The sequence below is a fragment of the Pygocentrus nattereri genome, chromosome 26 (assembly GCF_015220715.1).
Source record: "Pygocentrus nattereri isolate fPygNat1 chromosome 26, fPygNat1.pri, whole genome shotgun sequence".
In the NCBI taxonomy this organism is placed as follows: Eukaryota; Metazoa; Chordata; class Actinopteri; order Characiformes; family Serrasalmidae; genus Pygocentrus; species Pygocentrus nattereri.
Window position 1 is genome coordinate 6,667,085 of NC_051236.1, and position 26,397 is coordinate 6,693,481.

The following is a 26,397-nucleotide window of genomic DNA, read 5'->3' on the forward strand; positions in this document are numbered from 1 at the left end:
AATGATGTGGGTCCATAGTTCCAAACGGTGAGATGACATGTATCTCAACCCCTCTTCATAGGCTCATAACTCCAGATGTGAGTGTCGTATGATCTCGTGATGAGATGGAATGGAAAGGGCGGCTCTATGGATTCAGGAAGGATTTGAACTGGATTTCTGAGCTGGATCATCACAAAGATACACACACAGAGACTTTGACGTGAGGCTGGTTCATCGACCCCAAAGGGTTAACAAAACTGGTTGGTATCAGCTGGTATTTTATTGGAATTATTTTATGGATTTACCAATATCACAATGCGTCGATACAGACGATGTATCGTCCAGAAATGCAGTGAAATATGAACTCAGTGTCTGCTGGTCCTCGTCAGGCTCTTTGATGTATTCATGCTGTGGTTAACTTCTCATGCGCAAAACAAATTCAGGCCAGTTCACTGGAGGTCACTCTTTTTCCTAGATGTGAGAATGCTTTGATCTGCGCTCGTGTTCCAGACTAACCTGGCTGTGAGGGATTAGCAGAGACTCATGGAGTCCAGATCTACATGACCAATTTAGAAAATCAAGACTTTTCAGGAAACACTCACAGCGATGAGACGCAGACATGGAGCAAACCTGAATTAACGAATGCACAAGCTTCCAGACAGGCCTACTGCATGATACCAATGCACAGTTAGAAGGAAGCTTCCACCAATTTTCCTAAATTTCTGTATAACTCAGTGTGTGTAGATGTAAACAGAGAGATTCAGAGCAGTTTGGTGTGAAATGGTTCAGATGTCTTTACAGTGGTGGTGATAGGAACCAGGCATCGCCAAGACTACAACAGAGATATAGACACTTTACCATCCAGAACCACCAGAGAACCTACACAAGTCTTCTGAGTTTATATGGAATGTAAACTGGAATAATACTTGAAAAAAAAAACTGGAATAATACTTGAAAAAATAAATGTTTTTGACCAAAATCTTCTCAAAACTATCAGAAAACAGTGTCTCGGTCATCAGGCAGTGAACCACTTCTTGTAATAAGTTTCTGTGAGGGAGCTTTTAGAGGTGGTGTGCACCAGTAGAACACTACAGGCCTGAATTCTGGACCCCTCCAGTGGGAGCTGGGTCCACTAGCTTTGTTACTTTGACCATCTTTACTGCCAATAAAACATCTTGATGCTGATGGGGCGGTTTCTTCCAGGTGCCACCATCCACAGCATGGTCTGATGGGCATGTAAATGGTGTAAATCAGTGGTCACCAACCTTCGTCCTGGAGAACCTCCTTCCTGTGAACTGTGGTTTAAACACATTGCAACAAGGGCTTTTTTCATCATGCAAAAAAAGAAAAGAGAGAAAGAGAGAGAGAGAGAGAGAGAAACAGAGAGAGAGAGAAAGTGAGAGAGAGAGAGACAGACAGAGAGAGAGAGAGACAGAGAGAGAGAGAAACAGAGAGAGAGAAAGTGAGAGAGAGAGAGAGAGAGAGAAACAGAGAGAGAGAGAAAGTGAGAGAGAGAGAGAGACAGAGAGAGAGAGAGAGAGCGAGAGAGAGAGAGAGAGAGAGAGAGAAAGAGAGAGAGTGAGAGAGAGAGAGAGTGCGAGAGAGAGACAGACAGAGAGAGAGAGAGAGAAAGTGAGAGAGAGAGAGAGAGAGAGAGAGAGAGAGAGAGAGAGAGAGAGAGAGAGAGAGAGAGAAAGAGAGAGAGTGAGAGAGAGAGAGAGTGCGAGAGAGAGACAGACAGAGAGAGAGAGAGAGACAGACAGAAAGAGAGAGAGAGAAAGAGTCCTGTGAGGGTCCATGGGGGTCCTCACTACTGAAGAACAGGGTAACAGAGTATCAGAGAAACAGATGGACTACAGTCTGTAACTGTAGAACTACAAAGTGCAGCTATACAGTAAGTGGAGCTGATAAACTGGACAATGAGCGCAGAAAGAAGGAGGTGGTCAGAATGTTACGCCTGACCAGTGTATCACATCAGTCTTAAAGGTAAAGGTTACAGTAACAAAAACAGCCTGCGGGATAAAGAGAGGTTGGAAAATGCAGGAATGAATTATGAATATCATTGGTGAATAAAAACGTTATGATTCAACCTCAGCTGGATAAATAAGACTCGTGAACAATGAGGGATATGGGCCCTTTAATGAGCTGAAGGCTGTAGTGTGGAGTGTTTACGGCCCTGAAGGGCTTAAATGATAATGTATAATTAATAATGCACGCATTCATTCAATCATTAATGCAGTAATTAAGTAATTAGTGCATTCATTCAGAACATGAGCCTTTCTGAATGTTAGTCATTTGACAAAGAAAAGAGCTCTAAATAGAACCGTGAACACTCAAAGAACCCTTTAATGCTCAAAGGGTTCTCTGCATGGTGAAATGGTTCTTCAGACTGATGGAGAATGTGCTGTGCATGGTTCTATATAGAATCTTTTTTGAGGGTTCTACACAGCACCAAAAGGGTTCTGCTATTGCTACACTGCCAAGCTTCTTACACTAGAAGAACCCTTTTAAAAAAGGGTTCTGCATAGAACTATCTACAACACTTTTGCCATCAATTTGAAGAACCATTTCACCGTGCAAACAGTTCTTTGTGTGTTCACGGTTCTATTTAGAAGCATTTTGTTTACTAGACAACCCTTGAAGAACCATCTTTTTTAAAGAGTGTGTTCATAGAACGTAGAACTATCGTCTTTACTAAAGAACACTTAAGGAACCATCTTTTTTAAGAGTGCTGTATCAAACTCATAGTTCTAAACAGAACCTCTTTAGAACCATCTTTTTAAAGAGTGTCTTGCTACATAGAACTCGTGGCTCTATATAGAACCATTGTTTTTACTGAAGAACCCTTGAAGAATTGTCTTGTTTTTAGCACTGTGTTGCTATATTGAATTAATGGTTCTATATAGAACCACCTCTCCTTGGATCACCACCTTATCATGGTGGAGGGGTTTGCGTGCTTGAATGATCTTAGGAGCTATGTTGTCTGGAGCAAAAGCTCCTGGTAGGGTCTCCCATGGCAAACTGGTCCTAGGTGACAGGTCAGACAAAGTGTGATCCATAATAACCCCTATGAAGACACAAAAACAGGACTTGTGTACCCTGCCCGGAACAGGGTTACCGGGGCCCCACCCTGGAGCAAGGCCTGGGGGAGGGGCTCGCCAGCGAGCGTCTGGTGGCCGGGCATTTACTCATGGTGCCTGGCCGGGCCCAGCCCGAAGGAGTTACATGAGTCCCCCCTCCCATCGACCCACCACCAATGGGAGGGGCAGTAGTAGGGGTTCGGTGCGTTGTGGATCGGGCAGTGTCCGAAGGCGTGGGCCTTGGCGTTCTGATCCTCGGTTGCTGAAACTGGCTATTGGAACTTGGAACGTTACCTCACTGGCGGGGAAGGAGCCTGAGTTGGTGCGCGAGGTTGAGAGATACCGGCTAGATATAGTCGGGCTCACCTCAACACACAGCTTGGGCTCTGGGTCCAATCTCCTTGAGAGGGGCTGGACTTTATTCTTTTCTGGAGTTGCCCATGGTGAGAGGCGGCGGGCAGGTGTGGGCTTTCTCATAGCCCCTCGACTCGGTGCCTGTATGTTGGGGTTTTCTCCGGTGGACGAGAGGGTAGCTTCCCTACGCCTTCGGGTTGGGGAACGGGTCCTGACTGTTGTCTGTGCTTATGCACCGAACAGCAGTTCAGAGTACCCAGCCTTCTTAGAGTCCTTGGGAAGGGTGCTTGAAAGTGCTCCTCCTGGAGACTCTATTGTCCTACTGGGGGACTTCAACGGTCACGTGGGCAATGACAGTGAGACCTGGAGGGGTGTGATTGGGAGGAATGGCCTCTCTGATCTGAACCTGAGTGGTGTTCAGTTTTTGGACTTCTGCGCAAACCACAGTTTGTCCATCACGAACACCATGTTTGAACACAAGGATGTCCATAAGTGCACATGGCACCAGGACACCCTAGGCCGCAGTTCAATGATTGACTTTGTAGTCGTGTCAACGGACTTGCGGCCATGTGTTTTGGACACTCGGGTAAAGAGAGGAGCTGAGCTGTCAACTGATCACCACCTGGTGGTGAGTTGGATCAGGTGGTGGGGGAAGATGCCGGTCAGACCAGGCAAGCCCAAACGTATAGTGAGGGTTTGCTGGGAACGTCTAGCAGAAGAACCTGTCAGATTGATCTTCAACTCACACCTCCGTCAGAACTTTGACCAGATATCGGGGGAGGTGGGGGACATTGACTCAGAATGGGCCATGTTCCGTTCCTCCATTGCTGAAGCGGCTGACTGTAGCTGTGGCCGTAAGGTAGTTGGTGCCTGTCGGGGCGGTAAATCCTCAAACCCGGTGGTGGACACCCCAGGTGAGAGATGCCGTCAAGCTGAAGAAGGAGTCCTACCGGGCATGGTTGGCCTGTGGGACACCAGAGGCAGCTGGCAGGTATCGACAGGCCAAGCGATCTGCGGCTTCAGTTGTTGCCAAGGCAAAAACCCGTGTATGGGAGGAGTTTGGTGAGGCCTTGGAAACTGACTTTAAGTCGGCTCCGAAAAGATTCTGGCAAACCGTCAGGCGACTCAGAAGGGGAAAGCAGTGTGCCACTAGCACTGTATATAGTGGAGATGGTGTGCTGCTGACTTCGACTGAAGACGTCATTGGGCGGTGGAAGGAATACTTTGAGGACCTTCTCAATCCCACCGACACGTTCTCCAGTGAGGAGGCTGAGTCTGGGGACATGGGAATAGGCTTGTCCATTACTGAGGCCGAAGTCGCTAAGGTAGTTAAGAAGCTCCTTGGTGGCAAGGCTCCAGGGGTGGATGAGATCCGCCCTGAGTTCCTCAAGGCTCTGGATGTTGTGGGGCTGTCTTGGCTGACACGCCTTTTCAACATTGCGTGGACATCGGGGGCGGTGCCACTGGATTGGCAGACTGGGGTGGTGGTGCCTCTTTTTAAAAAAGGGGACCGGAGGGTGTGTTCCAACTACAGGGGAATCACACTCCTCAGCCTCCCTGGCAAGGTCTATGCAGGGGTACTGGAGAAGAGAGTCCGGCTTATAGTCGAACCTCGGATCCAGGAGGAACAGTGCGGGTTTCGCCCTGGTCGTGGAACACTGGACCAACTCTTCACCCTCTCCAGGATTCTGGAGGGTTCATGGGAGTTTGCCCAACCAGTCCACATGTGCTTTGTGGATCTGGAGAAGGCATTCGACTGTGTTCCCCGGGGTATTCTGTGGGAGGTGCTTCGGGAGTACGGGGTACATGGCTCTTTGCTACGAGCCATTCAGGCCCTGTACAAACAAAGCTGGAGTTTGGTTCGCATATCCGGCAGTAAGTCAGACTCGTTCCCAGTGAGAGTTGGACTCCGCCAGGGCTGCCCTTTGTCACCGATTCTATTCATAATTTTTATGGATAGAATTTCTAGGCGCAGTGAAGAGATGGAAGGTGTCCGGTTTGGTGACCTCAGGGTCACATCACTGCTGTTTGCAGATGATGTGGTCCTATTGGGGACATCAGGCCGCGAACTTCAGCTTTCGCTGGATCGGTTTGCAGCCGAGTGTGAAGCGGCTGGGATGAGAATCAGTACCTCTAAATCCGAGACCATGGTTCTCAGGCGGAAAAGGGTGGAGAGCCCTCTCTGGGTCGGGGATAGGCTCTTGCCTCAAGTGGAGGAGTTTAAGTATCTCGGGGTCTTGTTCACGAGTGATGGTACAAGGGAGCGGGAGATTGACAGGCGGATTGGTGCTGGGTCAGCAGTGATGCGGGCTCTTTACCGGTCTGTTGTGGTAAAGAAAGAGCTGAGCCATAAGGCAAGGCTCTCGATTTACCGGTCGATCTACGTTCCCACCCTCACCTATGGTCATGAGCTTTGGGTAATGACCGAAAGAATAAGATCGCGAATACAAGCGGCCGAAATGAGTTTCCTCCGCAGGGTGTCTGGACTCTCCCTTAGAGATAGGGTGAGAAGTTCAGTCATCCGGGAGGGACTCGGAGTAGAGCCGCTGCTTCTTCACGTCGAGAGGAGCCAGCTGAGGTGGTTCGGGCATCTGGTTAGGATGCCTCCTGGACGCCTCCCTCGGGAGGTATCACAGGCGAGTCCACCTGGGAGGAGACCCCGGGGAAGACCCAGGACACGCTGGCGCGACTATATCGCCCAGCTGGCCTGGGAGCGCCTCGGAATCCCCCTTGGAGAGCTGGTGGAAGTGGCTGGGGAAAGGGAGGTCTGGGCTTCATTGCTTAGGATGCTGCCCCTGCGACCCGAACCCCGGACAAGTGGAAGATAATGGATGGATGGATGGATATATAGAACCACTGTCTTTATTAAAGAACCATCTTTTTTAAGAGTGTCCTGCTACACCAAACTATAAATAGAACTCTTATTTTTCCAAAGAACCCTGGAAGAACCATCTTTTTTTGAAAATGTTGTGCTATATATAACTCATGGTTCTGTATAGAACCATTGCCTTTACTAAAGAACCATCATTTTTAAGAGTGTCTTGCTATATAGAACTCATATTTCTCAACAGAACCATTGTGGTTACCAAAGAACCCTTGAAGAACCATCTTTTTTTGAGAATATGGTGCTATTTAGAACTCATGTTTCTAAACAGAACCACTGTTTTTACGGAAGAACCCTTGAAGGACCGTCTTTTGTAAGTGAGTATCGCTACGCTGAGTGCAAGCCTGTTTCTGATTGGCTGAGCGCGGCGACAACCATAGGCCGTGGCTTTCCTTCGCCAATCACAGAGCCTGACGTCACGATCTCAGCCTGTGATTGGTCGGAACGGAGACAGAGGGGAGTAATTATAAAACGCCGTGCGCACGCTTTCAGCGCCTTCAGTGAGACCGCAGCGGAGACTGAGTCGGATCCTGGAAAGCGAGCGCAGCCGAGCCCAGCCGAGCCAGCGGGACTTCATTTCGGTTGTGAGAGAGCCAGAGAGCGACCTGGCCCACAGAGCCGGCGCTGAGCAGCCAAACAGCAGCTTCAATTCAGCGGCGTGACCGGTAAGTAGTGATGAGAAGCTCGGAGTCAGTGAATCGGTTCAGATACAATGCGCCTAAATAGGCATAAATTTACGAGCCTAAATGTATCTAAATAGATGAAAAGGATCTTCAAACTATTATAACTTGTAACACAAACAGTGTCATTTGTGTAGGTGCTCGGTTCGGTTGCATGTCGGGTCATTGTAAAGAGCCGACTCAAATGATTCATTCATGTTCTAGTAAGAGCATGTGTAGGTTATCGCTATCCATTGCACACTGTATGTATAAACCAGCTCTAATTCGGATAATTAATGCATCTCTGAGCTCTTTGTGTCTACAAACTGTGCAGAAATGTTAGCTGCGCAAAGTGAATCATTTGCTTGACTCTCTTTAACCGTGGCTGTTACTGTAAAGACAATGAACTGGGTTACACACCGGCTACCTCTGTCCATTTAACCTTAATCCTCTATAGGCCAATTACAGTCCTTTCAGAGCTGGTAGACCGACTACAGACAACTGCTCTACTCACAGCCTGCAGGACGAACCATGGGGACGGATCGGCCCGTAGCTTTAGCACATTAGCCTGAGAACCCACGCTGTATATGCAGGGGAAAAGGAGATGTAAACCTTAAAGGCACACTCCACCTAATTTTCAAAATCCTTGCATAATTAGCTGGTTACGATGTAAAGAAACTCAACCAGTGTGGTTCGATTTGATCGCTGCGTTCTGGAGAAACTCGCAGAGTCTGAACGGTTCACAGCGGTGGCGATAGGAACCAGACGTCCATCTCTAAAAGCTCCTTCTCAGAATGTTATGAAATGGTTATGAATGCTCTGAGAAGGTTTTGTCTTAAAGCACATTTCAAATGGTGGAGGGATACTGGAGTTTACCAGCATTAACAAAGCCTCAAAAATGTGCAAAGAAAATGTATTATTATTTATTGTTTTAACTTTTAATTTTCTCCATTATTTGAGCCTGGCAGAACAAACTTGAACGGCTTTAAGGGACCTGTCAATCAAATAATGTCCATATCGGAAACGCCTCCGCATGAATCTGGAGAAATATTTAGAATAAATCAGACAACATAGATAAAAAGTGGATCAGAATTTCCTATTTATTAACTACTGTTAGATTTTACCAGTAATTACAGTTAGATGGTCATCCAAATATAAACGTCATCACTTTAGAGCAGAGCGGCCCAGATTGTTTGTTTGGGGGATGTTGTGGGCTGGAGGTCAGGGAACCAGCCCTGTGACCGGAAGGTCACTGGTTCAGTCCTGGCTGACAGTCCATGACTGAGGTGTCCTTGAGCAAGACACCCAACCCCCAATTGCTCCCCGGGTGCCGTAGATAAGGCTGCCCACCACTCTGGGCGAGCGTGCTCACTGCCCCTAGTGTGTGTGTTCACTAGTGTGTATGTGGGTGTTTCACTGGACGGATGGGTTAAATGCAGAGGTCTAATTCCACAGTGTGCAGACACAGAGACAAATGGTTCTAATTCTAACAGAACCACACAGAATGAGAGAAACACAGTTCTGTGTTTAATAACTCATAATGTTCATAATTTTCCCTTTAAACTGGCAAAATGTAGCGTGATGTCAGCTTGCTTCCTCAAGGGTTCTTTAGTAAAGAAAAGGGTTCTATATAGCAACAGGGTTCTGTTATTACAAGTTTGATATTGTAACAATAGAAGAACCCCTTTTAAAATTGCAGCAAAACCCAAAAGGTTCTTTTATTGCTGTAAAGTCAAGCCTGTGATAATAGAAGAACCCTATTGGGTGCTATATAGAACCCTTTTCTGAGGATCCGAAGAACCATGTCGCCGTGCAAAGAGCTAAAGAGTACTTTGAGTGTCTATGGTTCTATATGGAACCATTGTCTGTACTAAAGAACCCTTGCAGAACCGTCATTATTAGGAGTGTAGAATCTTTAAAAAACTCTAACCATCTTCACTTCTACAATGTTCTATAGAGGAACCCAAGGGTTCTTTTATTGCTACAAAGCCAAGCCTGTGATAATAGAAGAGCCCTATTGGGTGCTATATAGTAGAACCCTTTTCATCATCATCATGCAAAGGGTTCTTTGAGTGTTAATGGTTCCGTGTAGAACCCTTGGAGAACCGTCGTTGTTAAGAGAGTAGAATATTAAAAACTCTGGCCGTCTTCATTTCTGCAGTGTTGTTGTTCGGTGCGCTGCAGAAAGTTTGTGCACCCCTGTTTCAGAGAACCAGAAGACGTTCTGCGTTCTTTGTTCTGCTCACTCTAACAGCAGCGCATGAGGGGGTTAATCTATCCGAGCGCAGCGGCAGCCGGAAGGGAAGCGTGTCTGAGTGTTGAGGACGGCTCGGAAACCTCGGTTGACCTCTGAAAGATGCCTGAACCCCCCCGTCCCCCGTGCAGACCAGCCTCTCTCTGCGTGCACACAGGCCGCCTCGCACGTAGCCCTGCCTCGCTTGTGCAGACTTGGCTGCCTCGCTTCCGTATTCACCGCACTGACCTGCGCCGGAAAGCCGTTTACAGTGGGGCGGATCAGGATCACTGTTCCCCATTACAGTGATGAATGACATCACAGCATTACTAAAAGCTTCAGAGCCCTAAAATCTGCATATTTGATTGTCGTTATTCCTAATTATTATGATTGAGTGCAGCACAGTGTCTGAAATATTGCACTCAAATCCTTGTGCTGATAGGTTTCATAGTATTTTTTAAATGTAGCTCTACTTTGTCCTTCAGTTTTAAAGAAATACGGTTCTTCAAGGGTTCTTTAGTAAAGAAAACTGTGCTGTAGGGAACTGTACGCACTTAAAGAACCCTTTGCATGATTAAAGGGCTCTATGCATGGTGACTAGTTCTTCACGTCTTCAGAAAAGGGTTCTATATAGCAGCCAAAAGGGTTCTTCTATTATTACACGCTTGGCACTGTAACGTTAAAAGAACCCTTTTGGGTGCTTTATAGAACCATTTTCATTACATTACATTATTTTAATGTTTTAATTTATTTTAATGCAATTTAGCAGACGCTTTTATCCAAAGCGACTTACAAATAATGTGGTACATAGAACAAATAGAAATTTTCAAAGAGGTCCTTTATAGAATTGTCGACAGCACGTTGTCCGTCAGTCTAAAGAACACTTTTGCAATGCGGAGAACCTTTTAATCACGCAAAGCGTTGTTAGGGTCTTAATAGAGCCGTTTTCTCTACTAAAGAACCCCCGAAGAACCACGTTTTTAAGAGTGTAACGTGAAATTTTCAGTGGATTATAATTGAAAATTATATCGTGAATTGTAAACATTTCTTTAAGCATCGTGATGCTGTGTTTTTGCCGCATCGCCGACCTCTACGTTTAAAATCCCCACTTAAGAACGCCATGCTGTGAGAAGTGCTGTGGTTCTCTAACGTCCTCCGTCAGAGAGGGTTCCGAGATGCTGAGCTGGTGGTCTCAGATCTGGAGCAGCTCGGGTTTAAGGCGTGACGCAGTGGCGTGTTTTACAGCAGCCCTATCTCTTTAAGCTCTTTTCTGCCGAGTCACGCTTACTCCACACTCTGTTATGTAACCGAGCTCAGGCTGGGAGGAGTAACTCACCAGCGGGGGCGCTGTTCTCAGAGCAGAGCTGCTGAACTCCTGCTGACCTGCAGGCAGAGCTTCTCCCCTCAAAGCGCTCATTCTTCTCCGTCTGGAGCGGCAGCTTTCAGCCCGCGCTGGGCGACACTGACGGTCAGCATCGCGTGACTACGCCGCTGGGTGTTTAAAGTTCATCGTTTAGCATTAAAAGAGAAAAGGTTCATGTTAATGAGAGATAATGAGTTGTCTTTAATAAACATAACAGATTATCTTTAATAAAGTTGCAGTTTTTATATCGTTTCACTGAAAAATTGTCACAATATCAAATAATATTTAACTTAGGATTAATTAATTTAATCAGGTAGCAGTGCAGTTAATTAGTCCTCACTAATTAAGTCATAATAAGTTAACATGAGTAAAATCAATACGTGAGCATTAATACAGTTAAACAGTTTTTATGAATATATTTATGCAAATTTAATAAAATAGCTTAAAAAGGGTGTGTGTGTATAAATATATGTATATGTGTGTGTGTAAAGTTTATAATGTTTAGTTAATATAATTAAAAAAGTAAATAAATTAGTACTAATTAAGTTTTACAAAGCTAAATCATTATTAGGAATATAATATAATATAATACTCAGTATCTGTTATATTGGCAAAATATAGTCAAAGCTGAAAATCAGTATCACGATATACAGATTCAGACGATGTATCGTCCAGCTCTGCGTCCCTGACCTGGGCTGCGTTCACGGGTTCTTTAGAACAGTGCTGTAGGAGAACCACCACTTTTAGTTCCATAAAGAACCTTTCAAATGACGAATCTTCTCAGAGTTTATAAAAACCTCTACCTAAAGTTCTTCAGAAAGAGCTGATTTTTTTTAAGGGTTCTTCCAAGAAAATGGTTCTAATGGTTCAAGAATCTATTTTGAAAATGGTTTTATACACCCAAGAGGGTTCTATTGTATACAAGCTTGATATTGTAATAAAAACAGAACCGTTTTTGGTGCTACATGTTTTGGTGCTATATAGAACCATGTACAGCACATTGTTCATCAGTCTGGAGAACCCTTTCACAATGCACAAAACCTTCAATTTTCAATCATGCACAGGGTTCTTTGCGTGTTCGTGGTTATATATAGAACCATTTTCTTCACTAAAGAACACTTGAAGAACCATTATTCTGTGTAAAAACAGAAAAACCCCTTTGGGTGCGGTATAGAACCCTTTTCAAAAAAGGTTCTATATAGAACCTTCCACAGCACATTTCTTAAGAAGCCTTTCATGATGCAAATAACCCTTTAATAATGTAAAGGGTTATTTGTATGTTCTTGGTTCTACGTAGAACCATGTTTTTTGCCAAAGAACCATTGAGGAACCCATGATTTTAAGAATCTAACGATAGAGACCCCTTTTTGGTGCAATTTAGAACCTTTTTCAAAAGTGCTCTACATAGAACCATATACCGTACATTCTTAAGAACCCTTTAATTATGCAAAAGGCTCTTTTCTTCACTACAGAACCCTTGTAGAACCGTGGAGTGTATGATGTGAGGCCCTTTAAGGTTATTTTTAGCCAGTGGATCGTTATTTTGTGAGAGTGCACAGTGTGTTAACTTTTGTCCAGTCACCATCGTCCTAGATACGTTCCCCACCCCTCTTACCCCCCAACTCCCCCCCCCGCCACCCCGCCCACTTCGCATGCTCTAGAACTTTCAGCTGACTCCAGAGACCTCCCTTTCCCAGCCGGATGATGTCATAGCTGGTAAAAGGAGACCCCCCCCCCCCTCCACTGTGTGCGCCACACCGTTGAGTGCATGTGCTCAGGGTCGTTTCCTTTTTCTGCTGTGCGCTGGGTGGGTGGGGGGTGGCGGTGGAGGGAGGGTGCTGGGGGGATGGGTGGGAGTGGATCACCTCACTTTAGGTCAGAGCTGCAGATCCGCGCCGCTTCAGTCTTTTTAATGAGGTACAGTGAAGGTCAGGAGGAGAACGGAGTGGATCTGGGGAGATCGGGGTTGGTTAGTGTAGTGGTTACACCTCTGCCTTCCAGGCTGTAGACTGGGGTTCACTCCCCACCTGGGTAACCACCCTACACTATACCAGTAAGAGTCCTTGGGCAAGACTCCTAACACCACCTTTGCCTGCCTGTGTAAAACGATCAAACTGTAAGTCACTCTGGATAAGAGCGTCTGCTAAACTGCTGTAAATGCAATGCAACTGCAGGTTGGGAGGCGAAGCAGCAGCGTGAGGCAGAGCCTGTGTGTGGTTCTGTTCGACTGACTGTACGTTTCCTTTTCTCTGACACAGCCGGACGGATTCAGACATGGACCCGCGCAACAAAGAGCCTCTGTGTGAGGACGTCCTACCTGTGGTGATCATCGGTAAGAGCCTGCATTGTTTCTGGAAGCGCTTAAGAGCTGAATTCCTCTCAGAGGCTGTAGAGCGTTGTCACTCTGATGATGTGAGGAGTGATAGGAGGGAAGATTTGTGACAAGCTCCTTTTTTCATAGTTAGAGTTATGATCTCAGCCTTTATCTGATCTAAAAGGTCATTAAAGGGCATAAGACAGCTTTCACAGCTTTACTGTCTGTAAGTCATAAATAAAGATATTCTCATAATTAAATGGGTGTGTTTTGTTTCTACAGGTAATGGACCTTCAGGAATCTGCCTGTCGTACCTGCTCTCAGGTTACACGCCCTATCTGTCTCCGGAGGGCTTCCACCCGAACCCAGTCCTGCACAGCAAGCTCACGCAGAACCCTCATCTGTCTCTGTTTGAACAGGTGACGGATGTAAACATGATCACATGCTCACTTCTACAGCTTCTGCTCAGCCGTGCAGAATCATTATAACGCATGACTGGCGCAATAACACCTTAATTACCTCCGGGGCCTTAAACTGCCCCGTCTCTTCTAAAGCGTGACCTCATCGTTTTCAGTGTTGCTAATGAGCAATTAAAAATTGATCAATAAGCCTCATAATGTCATTCTGTTAATACATTGACGTATCTAAATAATTTGCTATTATAACAAAACTTCATTTAAATGTTATAGTTTAAAAACTTTAATAACTAATAAACTGTAGTTTAACTACAGCTCTTAATTTGGATTTTAACTTGTGTCACCATTTAAAGGGCCCATATCACAAAAAAACAAACTTTTTAAAACAAAAATCTCTAAAATGACATCTCTAAAAAGTTCCAAAACATCCTCAGGCCATACAGACCATGTATGGAACCTAAACTGCCTGTTTTGTATTTGCTGTTTTTGTGATGTCACACTAGCAAACTACTTTGCATATCAGCCTGTTCAGCCTCCAGCAATGATGGTAGTAATAATGACGATGATATTTGTTTAGCATTTTTCATACATTAAAATGCAGCCCAAAGAGCTTCACAATGCAAAGGAAAAATAACAGATAAAGAAAAAAGAAAATTTAAAAATACAGTAAATAATAAATAGCAGAAAATTGAATATATTGATGATAATTACAATTAAAATCACAAGATAAAAGTATAAATAAAAATGCAATTAACAATAAGTAAAAGTAATAGTAATATTCCAGTGTAGCAGTTAATCTTTGCCCATTTACACTGAAGTTTAGCAGTATTTCAGCGCAGTGCAGGGCAGCCAATCAGAACTGACCTCATTTACATATATGCGTCTTAAAGGCACAGTCTGTTTTATTATGCGGGATAAACAGAGGTTGGAAAATGGTTGTGTGGAAGTGATTTATGGTGTTTTTGGTACATAGAACTAAACAAATGTTCTAAGTGGAGCTTGGCGGGGAGGGGTGGGGGTGGGGGGTGAGCGGGGATTAAAATACACAAAAATGAAGCATATGGGCCCTTTAATGTAGCTCAGCATGATTACCTAATAACAATAATAGGTCTTATTATAAGATTAACAAGAAGTGTTTTAAAGGCTGTTTATTAAACTTACAGTAAAAACTGTTGAGCCACATCAGTGGATATGCAAATGGGCATATCTAAAGTATTAGCATATGTAAATTCAGCAGTTCTTGTGTAAGAGTAAATAAATAACCGTGTGTTCTGTGCGTGTAGGACCTGGAGTACCTGTGCGAAGGTGTGGAGGGCCGATCGTCAAACCCGGTAGCCGTGCTGTTCGACTCGCTGCTCCTCCCCGACAGTGATTTCGGGCTGGACTACGCCTCCCCGCTGGAGTGGAGATACGAACCGGAGAGAGCCACTCCTCACCTGGTCCTGGGAAAAGGTCCTCCGGGCGGAGCCTGGCACGTAAGTCAGCACGTCTCACAGGGCTGTGCGATACATACCGCCTGTATTGGTATACCGTGATATTAGTTTTAGAGGTATATTTGCTACATAATGAGCATTAAATCTCTAATAATGCCCATAAAATAACAGTTTATAGGAACAAGCTGTTTGTTTTTAGTTTTGTCGTTCTGTTTTCTGTTCTTTAGTGATGGAATCTAGGACCTTGCAGTGAGGGTCATTTGAGGGGAGCTTCAGTTTAAAATCTACGGTTTAAAATCCATAAAAAATACATAATAATAAAGAAAACGGAGCAAAAATGTCCTATCAGAACTTTATTAATACTAATTGAATTCCTTTATTAATGCTATTCTAGATTACTAACTTTATGAATGGTGTCTTATTAACTTTATTAATCCTAAATTAGGAACTTTGTTTGTTAATGCAAACTTACTAATTCTTTTACTTAGAACTTCATTAATGCTGCAATAATAATAATAATAATAATAACTAACAATAATAATAATAATAATAGAAATGTATTTAAGACACCAAGGACACTGTCTTGAAGATGGTTCTTTAAGGGTTCTTTAGTAAAGAAAATAGTTCTGTATTGAACCATGAACACTCAAAGAACCCTCCGCATGATTAAATTCATTGCATGGTAAAAGGGTTCTTCAGATTGCTGGAGAATATGTTGCATATGGTTCTGTATAAAACCTTTTTGCAAAGGTTTCTGTGTGGCACCAAAAAGGACTTGCTAGTTTGGCGTCGTAACCACAGCAGAACTCTTTTTGGTGCTATAAAGACCCAGCACATTCTCCATCAATCTGAAGAACCATTTCACCTGGCAAAGAACCCTTAAAGAACCTCCTTTTTTAAAGTGTTGTGCTAAATGAACCATAAACCATTGAAGAACCCTTTGCGTGATCAAGGGTTCTTTGCGTAATGAAGGCATTCTTTAGGTAGATGGAGAATGTGTTTCAGATGGTTCAGTATAGAACCCTAATTTAAAAGGGTTTTGTATAGCACCAAAAACGGGTTCCACTATTGTTACAAGCCAAAGAACCCTTTTTTGGGAATATATAAAACCCTTCTTGCTGTTCAATTAGTCTATAATAGAACATTAAGAGACCAACACAACAAGCCTAATCATTCTAATTAATAAATTAATAATGGTGCAAATGAATAAATATGTTTTATTTTAAAAGGTGGAATTACATTTATTGCTGCTAGATTAATAATAATGTTACTGGCAGCTGTTAATAATAATATTTAAGGTAATAATAAAGACGCATTCTGAATGTTAACTTCTTAACTAGTGAGGAACGGAGTGATTTAGGACGGAGCCGCTGCAGGTTTTGTGACCTTCGCTGCGTCCTGCAGTGTTTATAAGATCCAGTGCAGTGTTTCCGTATATTATATCACCATATTTACACCACGCTGCTCACGCTCGTGACCCGAGCCCTGAGTTCCCAGCCCTCACCGCAGGCATGAGTATGGAATGTGGGGAATGTGCTTTCGACTTTTAGTTCGAGGTCTACGTGATGAAACGAGTCGGATTTGTCACATTCTGTGCGTTTCAGATCAAACCGATTAACAGCGCTGTTATTAGAGCAGAGGAGCGGATTAAAGAGCAGACGGGGCCACTTTCTGCCTCTATATTAAAGGGCTGATCGGTGATATTGTAGTAGTGGGGGGGGGGGGGGGGGTGGAAACGTCTCCAGTGTGGCGATTATATTCAGTCAATATTAGATTATTGGAATTATTAGAAGACTACTCTAAGATTATTCAACACATTTCGTGATGTTTACCCTTCGTTTTAGTGATTGCTTCTAGAAATGTTGTACTATTTTATTAGCAAGTGCTAGAAACAATACTGAAAACAAGCCAGACGATCTGCCAGTGGAATAAGATGCTTTAACTAGGTAAAACTGTGAAGAGAACCTTTGAATGGGGCTGAATGATCTTATAATATTCTTATCTTCTTCTTATTATTCTTATAACAATCTCATCATGAGAAATATCAGATATATTCACTACCTTTTTAAGATGTTTTGACTTGCTTAGATCTTTTGTCACAAACAGAACATTTAAATAGTAAATTAGGCCTAGAGTTTCACCTTTACCGCGGTTACAATTCACACCTGGTCACGTGGATCTTCTGAACTGGTGGAAGGTCTTGAGTAGGTGATTATAGAAACTCAGACGTCTTTACAGTGGTGGTGATGGGAACCAGGCGTCGCCATGACTACAGCACAGATATAGACACTTTATTTATCCTCCAGAACCACCAGAGAACCTACACGAGTCTTCTGAGTTTATATGGGATGTTGATGATGGAAAATAGTGGAAAATCTGGAATAATCAGTTTTCTTTGGGGACTATTTTGCCGCACAGCACCCTGCATGTCTCCCTCCACCGTGAATGGTTCAGACAACACTCAGGTGGATTTAATCTGCTCTTTAGAGGCTTTTAATCAAACTTGTGGAGTCTGTGCAGCTCAAGTGTACGCTGTAATTAAAGTGGTAAGGGATACACCACCAAATACTGATAAATTCTATAATTGATATTAAAATAAAAAGCCTGTTTTTCCCTCAAGTTGCGATGCTGGTGGTAATGCAAGGCTTTGTATTAAGTTAGAAAGGAATGTGAATCAGAATGGGTGTCAGATGTTTGTATTTGTGTGTGTGTGTATTTGTGCACAAGGAGCATCTGACACGTTTGTTCTGGAGGGTACACAGTGTAATATAAACGCACCAATACGCAGAACCGCGTGGAGTCCGCAGAAAGGGGAACGTTACTCCGTTTTTTCCTGATAGGAGACAGGGGCTCATTGTTGGTGCTGCTGTTGTTCACGTCCACAGGCTGAATCAGCTGCTGGTCCTGTGATTTGCATAAAGAGCATCAGGTTTCTCTGACTGACCCTCTGTGTTGTTCTGCAGGCGATGGAGGGATCCATGCTGACGCTCAGCCTTGCCAACTGGATGGAGCTTCCAGGCCTGAAGCTGAAGGACTGGATGAGGGAGAAACGCAGGTATGAAGCACCTCATCAGGAGCCGTGCGGTTGGCTTAGGCGTGTCCGTGCAGGATCACCACATACACACACATATAAACAAATACACACGGGTTCTACAGAGGAACATTCCATACTTTATGATCTAATGGCTCTCAGTGGTCCTGATTAACTACATCATAGCTGATGTGACTCGGTGTGAAAATTCCATTATAACTTGTTTTGTAAGTCGGTCTACATTGTTATTTGTTTATGGCTTTGCAGGAATTCTGTGACGCCGTTTACAGAAACCTTACATGCAAATTTATGTTAACTAGAAGGAAGTGAGTCTGCTTGTTTACTCAGGTCAGATTGGATCAGGTCTAATATAGCAGGACAGTAAAGTTCTAACCCACTCGTCCGAATGTTCTGCGATCGTTCACCACTGACAACCTCCTCAACCTGAAGCGTCTGAGATCATCCTGAGACTGAAAAAGCCAGCAGCTGAGCTGCTTTTGAGCTCTGAATTGATGTAAAACATTTGTTTATGTAAACAACAGTTTTGCTTCGTATTCTTTTATTCCGAATATTTGGGGTAAAAAAAAATGCAGTCATTTTCATGTTAATCTGACCTTTTCTCCTCCTTTTAGTGACTTTTATTATTATAGTCGTCACATTTATTATATTTATTCATAAAGCGCCTTTAAAACTAATAGATGCTGTTCAAAGTGCTGAATAACCCAGTAGAAGAAAATGACCAAAACAGTAAATGTGAGGCTTCCAAATGAAGACATTTCTAATAAATAAAATATAACGGTAGCAAAACGGTAATAATAATAATAGTAATAAAAAGCACAGATAACAGAAGAGACGAGACACAGATGTTCAGTCTAACTCATTAAATTATGAATCTGAATATCTACATATAAAAATATATTTTAAAAATCACCGTTTGAAAGAAATGACCCATTTCTTTGATGTAAGGATCTATTTATTTATAATAACCATATTAATATCAGTGATAGTTGCTTTCAGATATGTAGAACTGCACACTGCTCATTACTCCTGCACTCATTAGTGCAGTATTACCATATTGATTAATGTGTGTAGAGTCTCAACTCGACCTGTGACGCTGTTACTGAAGTAAAAGTTCCAAAACACTGCTCAAGTACTGTGTAGAACTGAGTGGAACCTCCTACGTCCAGCGTCTCTCAGCGCAGGAGCTGCGAGGCTGAAATTGGCTTCTTCAAACTTTCCACTCCACCTTAAATGGAAATTCTGAGGTGCCAGAATGTAACAGCTGCAGCATTTAAGGTGGAGTGGAAATTCAAATGAGATGCTGGCAGAAAGACGCGTGTTCGATGGGTTGAGTCCGAGTGTCTACAAGGAATCTCTTATGAAAGATGGTTCTTCAAGAGTTCCTTTAGTAAGGACAGTGAACCATGAACGCTCAAAGAACCATTCGCATGCTTAAAAGTTTCTTTGGTGAAACCGTTTTCAAAAAGGTTCTCTGTAGAACCATGCACAACTCATTCAGAACCATTTCACCATGCAGAGAACTCTTTATGCATGCAAAATGGTTCTTTTAGGGTTCATGGTTCTATACAGAACCATTTCATTTTCTTTCAATGACCCCTTGGAGAACACTGTTTTAAGAATGTTTACAATTTTCATTCCGCCTTAAATGGTGCCAGAATGTAACAGCTGCACCATTTAAGGTGGAATGGAAAATCTCTGTTCTTCTGTTTTGGATCTTTTTGGTGTAAAATAAAATGCCAAGGCTTCAAACTGAGATGTGTGATTAATAGTAAAGCAGAACAGGAGCTGATCCAACACAGCAGAATGAAATTAGTCTCTAGAAAAGAGAATTAGGGACTAAATGTTGATGACTAATGTGGAACAGAGGAAAATGGAGATTATAGTAGAACTATAGTCCATCAGATGTTTACTTCTTATAAACTGTAGACTACAAAGTTTGATTTGTGGTGTAATGATGTTCTGACAGTAGCACATTATTAATGTTTCTAACTGTCATGTGATGTTTCGTTCTGTGTCTGCGCATCAGGAACGTCCGTAACGACCGCGCCACGCCTGCTGAGATCGCCTCCTACTACCAGCACTACGTCAGACAGATGGGCCTGGAGAGGAGTTTCGCCTGCGGCACCACTGTCACCTCCGTCCGCCGGGGGTCCCTGAGGTCCGGCCGCTCCGTGTGGAATGTCCAGGGCCTTCAGCGTCGAGCAGCCGAAGGTGAACAGCAGACGGACGCCGAGATCCCGTTCTCCGTGTGGGCCGAAAACGTGGTCTTGGCCACCGGCACCCATGACATCCCGGCACGGCTGGGCGTGGAGGGCGAGACGCTGCCCTTTGTGTGCCACAGCTTCTGGGAGCTGGAGGCGGCGATCTCCTCTGGGCATCTGGACCAGGCGTCCGAGCCTATCCTCGTGGTCGGGGCGGGACTGACGGCCGCTGACGCCATCCTGGCTGCCCATCACCTCAACACACCCGTCTACCACGCCTTCCGGCGCTCCGTGGCCGACCCGGCGCTTATCTTCAACCAGCTGCCCAAGCTACTCTACCCCGAGTACCACAAAGTGCACCAGATGATGAGCCAACAGCAGCGCCAGCCCGGCGAGTCACCAGCCGACATGGTGAGCCAGCGCCTTTCGTCGCCCAGAGACGAGCGGGCGAGCTCTCCCTGCTCCTACCCAGGCTACCTCAGCTTCCCCAAGCACCGTGTCGTCGCCTTCAGACCCGACGGCAAGTGCGTGCTGGAAGGCGAAGGCGGCCGGCAGACGGTCCTGCAGGTCTCCATGGCGCTGGTATTGATCGGCGCCCACCCAAACTTGTCCTTCCTTCCTGAGCAGGGCCGCCCGCTCTCCCTGGAGCCGCACGAGCCCATCAGCTGCCGGCGGAATCCTGTCGACGTGGACCCGTATACGTATGAGAGCGTGAAGGAGGCGGGGCTTTATGCCATGGGGCCGCTGGTGGGCGAGAACTTCGTGCGCTTCCTGAAAGGCGGCGCTCTTGCTATCGTGTGTGACCTGGCGCGAAAACAGACGATGCGTGGCCAGAAGAACGTGCAGGAAAGTTCTGCCGGACACTCGCTGAGCTGCCAGCTGTCTAACTGCACTCTGGATGCTTAGAAAGTAGACAGTGAGGGGCACAGTATGCAGGAAATGGGTTCCATATAAACTGACTCAATTGTTGAGGGTCTCAGGCTCGCAGTCTTTCTCAGCTCTGCTCTCTCAGCAGCTACCGCGTACACCACGAGAGAGACGGCACAGCCGGTGCCTGAGGAGAAGAGTGGGGCATTAAGAGGAGCATAATAGAGAGCATAATAAGTATGTTTGTGTGCACTATACGGCCAAAATTACCCAGACGGCTACTAAGGTCACTTTGCCCGTAGGCTGGGGGTGGGAGGCGTTGGGTTGTGAGGCATCCATCCAGCTCCATCCAGTACCTGATGAGTTAGAGTGATCAAGAACTGTCCGTCCAACATCAGTACCTGATATTACACTTCTTTCATTGTGTAGAGTTGACCAAACCCGTCCTTCAGTAAACAGATACAATAATACTTTTTAATGCAATAAAACGTAAAAACAGAAGTGCAGAAATAGCAGTTCAGAAAAGTACGACTGCAGTATAACTACTGCTTAGTACGTCCAGCGTCCATCAGCAAAGGAACTGCTGTATATGTGTGTATGTAGGGCTCCGTTTTCCTCTTTTTGGATTCTTTTTGGCTTAAAATTAAATGAAAAAGCCCAAGATATATAACAGAACACATTAAAGGGCCCATATCATTTCCCTCACTTCAGATTGGCATTGTTGAATTCTCAGTACGTATCGTTTATTCCCTGGTCAGTACAGTCAAGTACATATGGAAACTATGCTGAAAAAAGAACAGATTCAAATTCAGTTTTTGTGATGTCATAAAAACTAATTTACATGTATCTGCCTATTTAGCCTACAGCAGTTTAGCCCTGCCCATTCATGCTTGTTCATGAGTGTTTCAGCCCAGACTGCTTTATGAATGAGGTGCAGCCAATCAGAACAGAGCTCATTTACATGTGTCTCTCTTAAAGGCACAGTGACGGCCTGTTTAAAAGCAATGGTTCTTTTAGGGTTCTTCCGATTGATGAAGGGTGTTTTTTATATATATATATTTTTACAGGCTTGACATTGTAACAGTAGAAGAACGCTTTTTCGTGCTATACAGAACCCCTTTCAAAAAATTTCTATTTAGAACCATCTACAGCACATTCTCCATCAGTCAGAGGAACCATTTCACCCTTTAAGCATGAAATGGTTCTTTAAATGTTCTTTAAATGTCTTTAGGAAAGAACCCTTTAAGAACGGTCATTTTTAAGGGTGTAGGAGGTGGAGAGAAAATTGTAAAATTACAGATTAATTATGACTTGTTTTGGTGTATAAATCAACATGAAGTGGAAAAACTAGGATACGGGCCCTTTAATCGTGAAAAGTTAATAGGGTAATTAAAGCCAATAGCTAAAACAAAAACTAATAAAATGCAGATTTCTCTAAACATTAAAGGTGCACCTCCAGCCTCGCGGTTCCTCTGCTGGTAGATATCCTGGATGTGAGCTCACTGATGCACTTACTGAATGCAATCAAATCCTCACAGCAGTGCCTCACAGTGTCTTTCTAGAAGAGCCGAGGCTGTCACTGTAGTAAACGCCGCGTTAATGCCGTTCACCTCAGAAGAAGCCCAGAGCTGTTGGTCGTGCAGTGGAGACGCTGTTGATCGGCTCGGGAGCTCAGACGAGCCGTGCGCTCCGTGCGCTGACTCCGATATTCCTGGTTAACGTTTGACTCGCTGCTCAGCCGTACATGACGCAGAACAGGGTCAGTGGATCGAGGCGCTGGAACACTTCAGGGAGCATCACTGTTTAATAAGCGTGTAATAAGCGCGGTGTGGCTGTTTATACGCCTCATACTTTTACATGGAAAATGTAAATATTGCCGTTATGTTTTTATGAATGACGCGTTTATAAAGACTCAGAGGCAGCGATGATGGACAGCATGAGTTCTTCATGTGAAGAAGAAGCAGAGATTTTAACTTTGCCAAGCAAATTTTCTCTTCGTATCAGTCCTGGTACTGACTTGCCTTCATTTCCTCATTTCAGTCATTTGTTGAATGTAAGAAACCTACAAACACGTCTCAGACACAAACGCCACACGAGTAAAGTCGGAAAACGTGCTCGCCGGGCCGACACGGAGTCTACAAACGATCTACTGAAAAAACATGGTTCTTCAAGGGTTCTGTAGCCAGGACGCTGTTTGTATATGGTTCTGTATAGCACCAAATAGGGTTCTGCTACTGTTACGATGCCTTGTTGCAGTAAAAGATTCATTTTCGGTGCTTATATAGAAAAAAGGTTCTGTGTACAGCACATTCTCCGTCAGTCTGAAGAACCGTTTCACCATGCAGAGAGCCATTTAAGCATGCAAAGGGTTCTTTGAGTGTACATGGTTCTATATAGAACCGTTTTCCTTGTTAAAGAACCCTTGAAGAACCAATTTTTCAGAGTCTAGGTTTATACACATTAATACAGTACTGTGCAAATGTTATTCTTCAAAACTAGCTCACAAGATATCAGGTATGTTTCTGAAAACAAGAAATTATTGCTCATTTTTACTGAATTGTATTGTTTATTTACATTTATTCTAATGTTAAGTCGTTTTTACAAGCTAAATACATTTAAATGTATTTTGCCAAATAAATGGCTTCAAACTACGTGCGTAGGTACTTTTGCACAGTGCTGTGTTAGAGCTGGGCGATATGGTAAAAATACAGTATTGTGATACTTCACGACATTTTTACGATGAACAATATGTCCTGATATTGAATTTTTCCAGACATCTGTTCAGAAAAAAGATCTACTTTAAAAAAAAACACCATTAAACTGTTAATGCTGTGATTTGAATTCAGTATTTGTCACAAAATCCAGTTAAACAGGACTATTTTTGCTCTGTTTATACTGAAACATGCAGTTGGTCCGTGTTCAAGTACTGACGGTAAACATGTGATCACACAAAACCTCGTGTCTCCATTTTTGAGGTTTTTCAGTTTTTGATGTAATTTGAAAATACCTCTCGCCTTTTATATTGAGTGTAAATTCCATTATGAATGGACTAAAAGAAACGACCCAAAATGACTTGGAAAAAATTCTGGTTCCATTGACTTCCCTTAAAAGTAAAGCAGGTTTTTCCTTTTCCTGTAAAGTTCCCATTTTGGAGATGCGAGGTTTTGATCCAACAACAGCGAAATCCAACATTGCAATCTTATTGATCACGATAATATTGCCCAGCCGTAGAGCTTAAGGCCTGGAATGTTATGGACGTGTTATATTCTGTATATTATATTATTTTATATGTTAATCGGGTTTGTGTTCGTTCACACTGGCGTTTTCTTTGAACCCTTTAGCTAGGGGACTTTTGTTTTATAAAATAAGAGCGTTCTGGCCTCTCCTGGTCTGTATGATGTTATACGTGTCTAAATGATGTTGTAGAAAACTTAATTTGGCAATGAGATGTTAAAGAAATCGATGGTTCACCAACACAGGCTTCTTACGCAGGACAGTGTGGAGATGTTTAAAGGCTCGTTTACACAAAGAACGTGAGAAAATTCAGAAAATATTGTAGAAAATTCAGAAAATATTATAGAAAATTCAGAAAACACTGCAGAGAAAGTCCTAAATGTGCTTTGGGACGAGACCAGATGCAGATCTGATCTCTAACCCTGGAGGCGGATCACAGTTCACAGGGAATCGAGTGCAGAGGTGAAGCGATTCGCGCTTACGATCCGATTCTTGATTCTGAGGTCGAGATTTGATCGTTGAAAACTGTAAAAATACAGATTCTACATCACAAACACACTTAAAGATGGTTCTTCAAGGGTTCTTTAGTAAGGAAAATGGTTCTGTATAGCACCAAAAAGGGTTCTGTTGTTACGATGTCAAGCTTGTAACAACAGCAGAACGCTTTTCCGTAAGGTGCTATAAAGCACAGTCTTCAGCACGTTCTCCATCGATCTGAAGAACCATTTCACCATGGAAAGAACCATTTAATCATGCAAAGGGTTCTTTGAGTGTTCATGGTTCTATATAGAACCATTCTCTTTACTACACTCTTAGCAAAAAGGGTTCTTTGGCTTGTAACAGTAGCAGAACCTTCAGGACATTCTCCTTCAATCTGAAGAACCCTTTAATTATTCAAGGGGTTTGATGAGTGTTTACTGTACTAGAGAACCCTTGAAGAACCGTCTTTAAGTGCGAACTACAAAGATGTCCTCAGAGGTTCTGTATTTCGCCGCTGTCCAAAGAAAATTTTTTTATTTTTTATTTTTACTTTTGTCCATCGTTTGATCTCAGCCGTCCGTCAGGCTGTGGGAAATGTTCCTGGTGGACGGACGGATAGAAACGCTCCGAAACGGCTTGGAATGAAGTCTCTCTACGTTACCTCGCAGGGAACGTTAAAGCTTTGCTCTCTGTGTGAAGATACTGTTCAGTTCCTCTTTCTACAGCAATGATATGACACAAAACATCTATGTAGAACTGACCTGCCTCAGAGGAAGCCTCGCCGAGTCAGCTCTAGTTCTGACTGAGCATCGGCTGTGACGGATTTACTGATTAGATTTACTGATTAGAAACAGAGCGGCGCAGGTTTACATGTTTTTAACGCACATTTTTCACTTCCTGAGATCATTACACCCTTATCTGGAAAGGAAGTCTGGTGAAGGTGTGAGCAGCTGTGGGTTGTTTAGTGGAGAACCCTGTAAATGCAAAGTGGCTAAATCAGGAGGTTGTACTGACCGGTTTTGACCACCAGAGGGCCTTACTGCACACTGATCCTGCAGGCAGCAGCATTACATCACCCTAATGTCTAGTTTTCAATTTCAGCTCAATAAATCGAACAAGAAGCCTAAATGACCTCCGAGCCTCTTAGCGGAATGTTGATGACGATTTATGGTCTTGGGCCAAATTCCTGTTTGCCACTGAATCATTAGAGGCCTTAATGGGATACACTTTACCTTCACCTGAGAGTCGGAATAACAACACAAACTACACGTTAAGATGCTTTTCATGGGTTATTTTCCCTGTATGCAGTAGTGTTGTGTACCACTTCACAGAAGCAGCTTTCTTTTGTCATTTTTAAAGAAATACTTTATCTAAAGAGCACGGTGAGCCAGAATAACACATTCCAGATGAGATTTTATAACGTTTATGAGGTGTCATGTTTATGGGGAATGACATGCAGTCCCAGCAGATTGTCACCAGCTTCAAAATGTCATTTAATGTCCATGTATTGTGACGATTGTGGAGCTCATGCACTGTTAATGTGAATGGACTGTACTATAAAAAAGCCACTAAAATTGTAATAAATTATCATGTTTTTCACTAAATGGTGTTCTGGGGTCTTTCATGTTGCAGTTCCACAATTTCACCACATGAGGGCAGAAGAGACCTTACAAGTGTGTCCTAGAAGATGCAGCAAATACAAGCCGCACATATAATAATAATAATAATAATAATAATAATAACAATGATAATAATAATAATACTGCTACTATTAATAATAGTAAAATTGTCATAATAATGTTATATCATTTTATTTATTTGTCCCTGAGATGGACTGGTGACCTGTCC

At 43.6% G+C, this 26,397-nt stretch overlaps 1 protein-coding gene across 1 annotated transcript; it reads left to right on the forward strand.

Moving 5' to 3' along the window:
- Window positions 1-6,798: 6,798 nt before the first annotated feature.
- osgn1 (oxidative stress induced growth inhibitor 1) lies at window positions 6,799-26,153 on the forward strand. Its single transcript, XM_017708442.2, has 6 exons — window positions 6,799-6,962; window positions 12,811-12,884; window positions 13,149-13,285; window positions 14,566-14,757; window positions 17,679-17,770; window positions 19,794-26,153. The coding sequence occupies exons 2-6, from the start codon at window positions 12,827-12,829 to the stop codon at window positions 20,872-20,874; spliced, it is 1,560 nt and encodes a 519-aa protein (XP_017563931.1). The 5' UTR covers window positions 6,799-6,962; window positions 12,811-12,826; the 3' UTR covers window positions 20,875-26,153.
- The last annotated feature ends 244 nt before the right edge of the window (window positions 26,154-26,397 follow it).

Excerpts from the sequence above, each read along its gene's own strand:
- osgn1 (XM_017708442.2), top strand. The coding sequence starts at position 12,827 with ATGGACCCGCGCAACAAAGAGCCTCTGTGTGAGGACGTCCTACCTGTG. Across the intron at positions 13,286-14,565 it reads ATCTGTCTCTGTTTGAACAG|GACCTGGAGTACCTGTGCGA; the intron begins GTGACGGATGTA and ends CTGTGCGTGTAG. Across the intron at positions 17,771-19,793 it reads TGGATGAGGGAGAAACGCAG|GAACGTCCGTAACGACCGCG; the intron begins GTATGAAGCACC and ends TCTGCGCATCAG.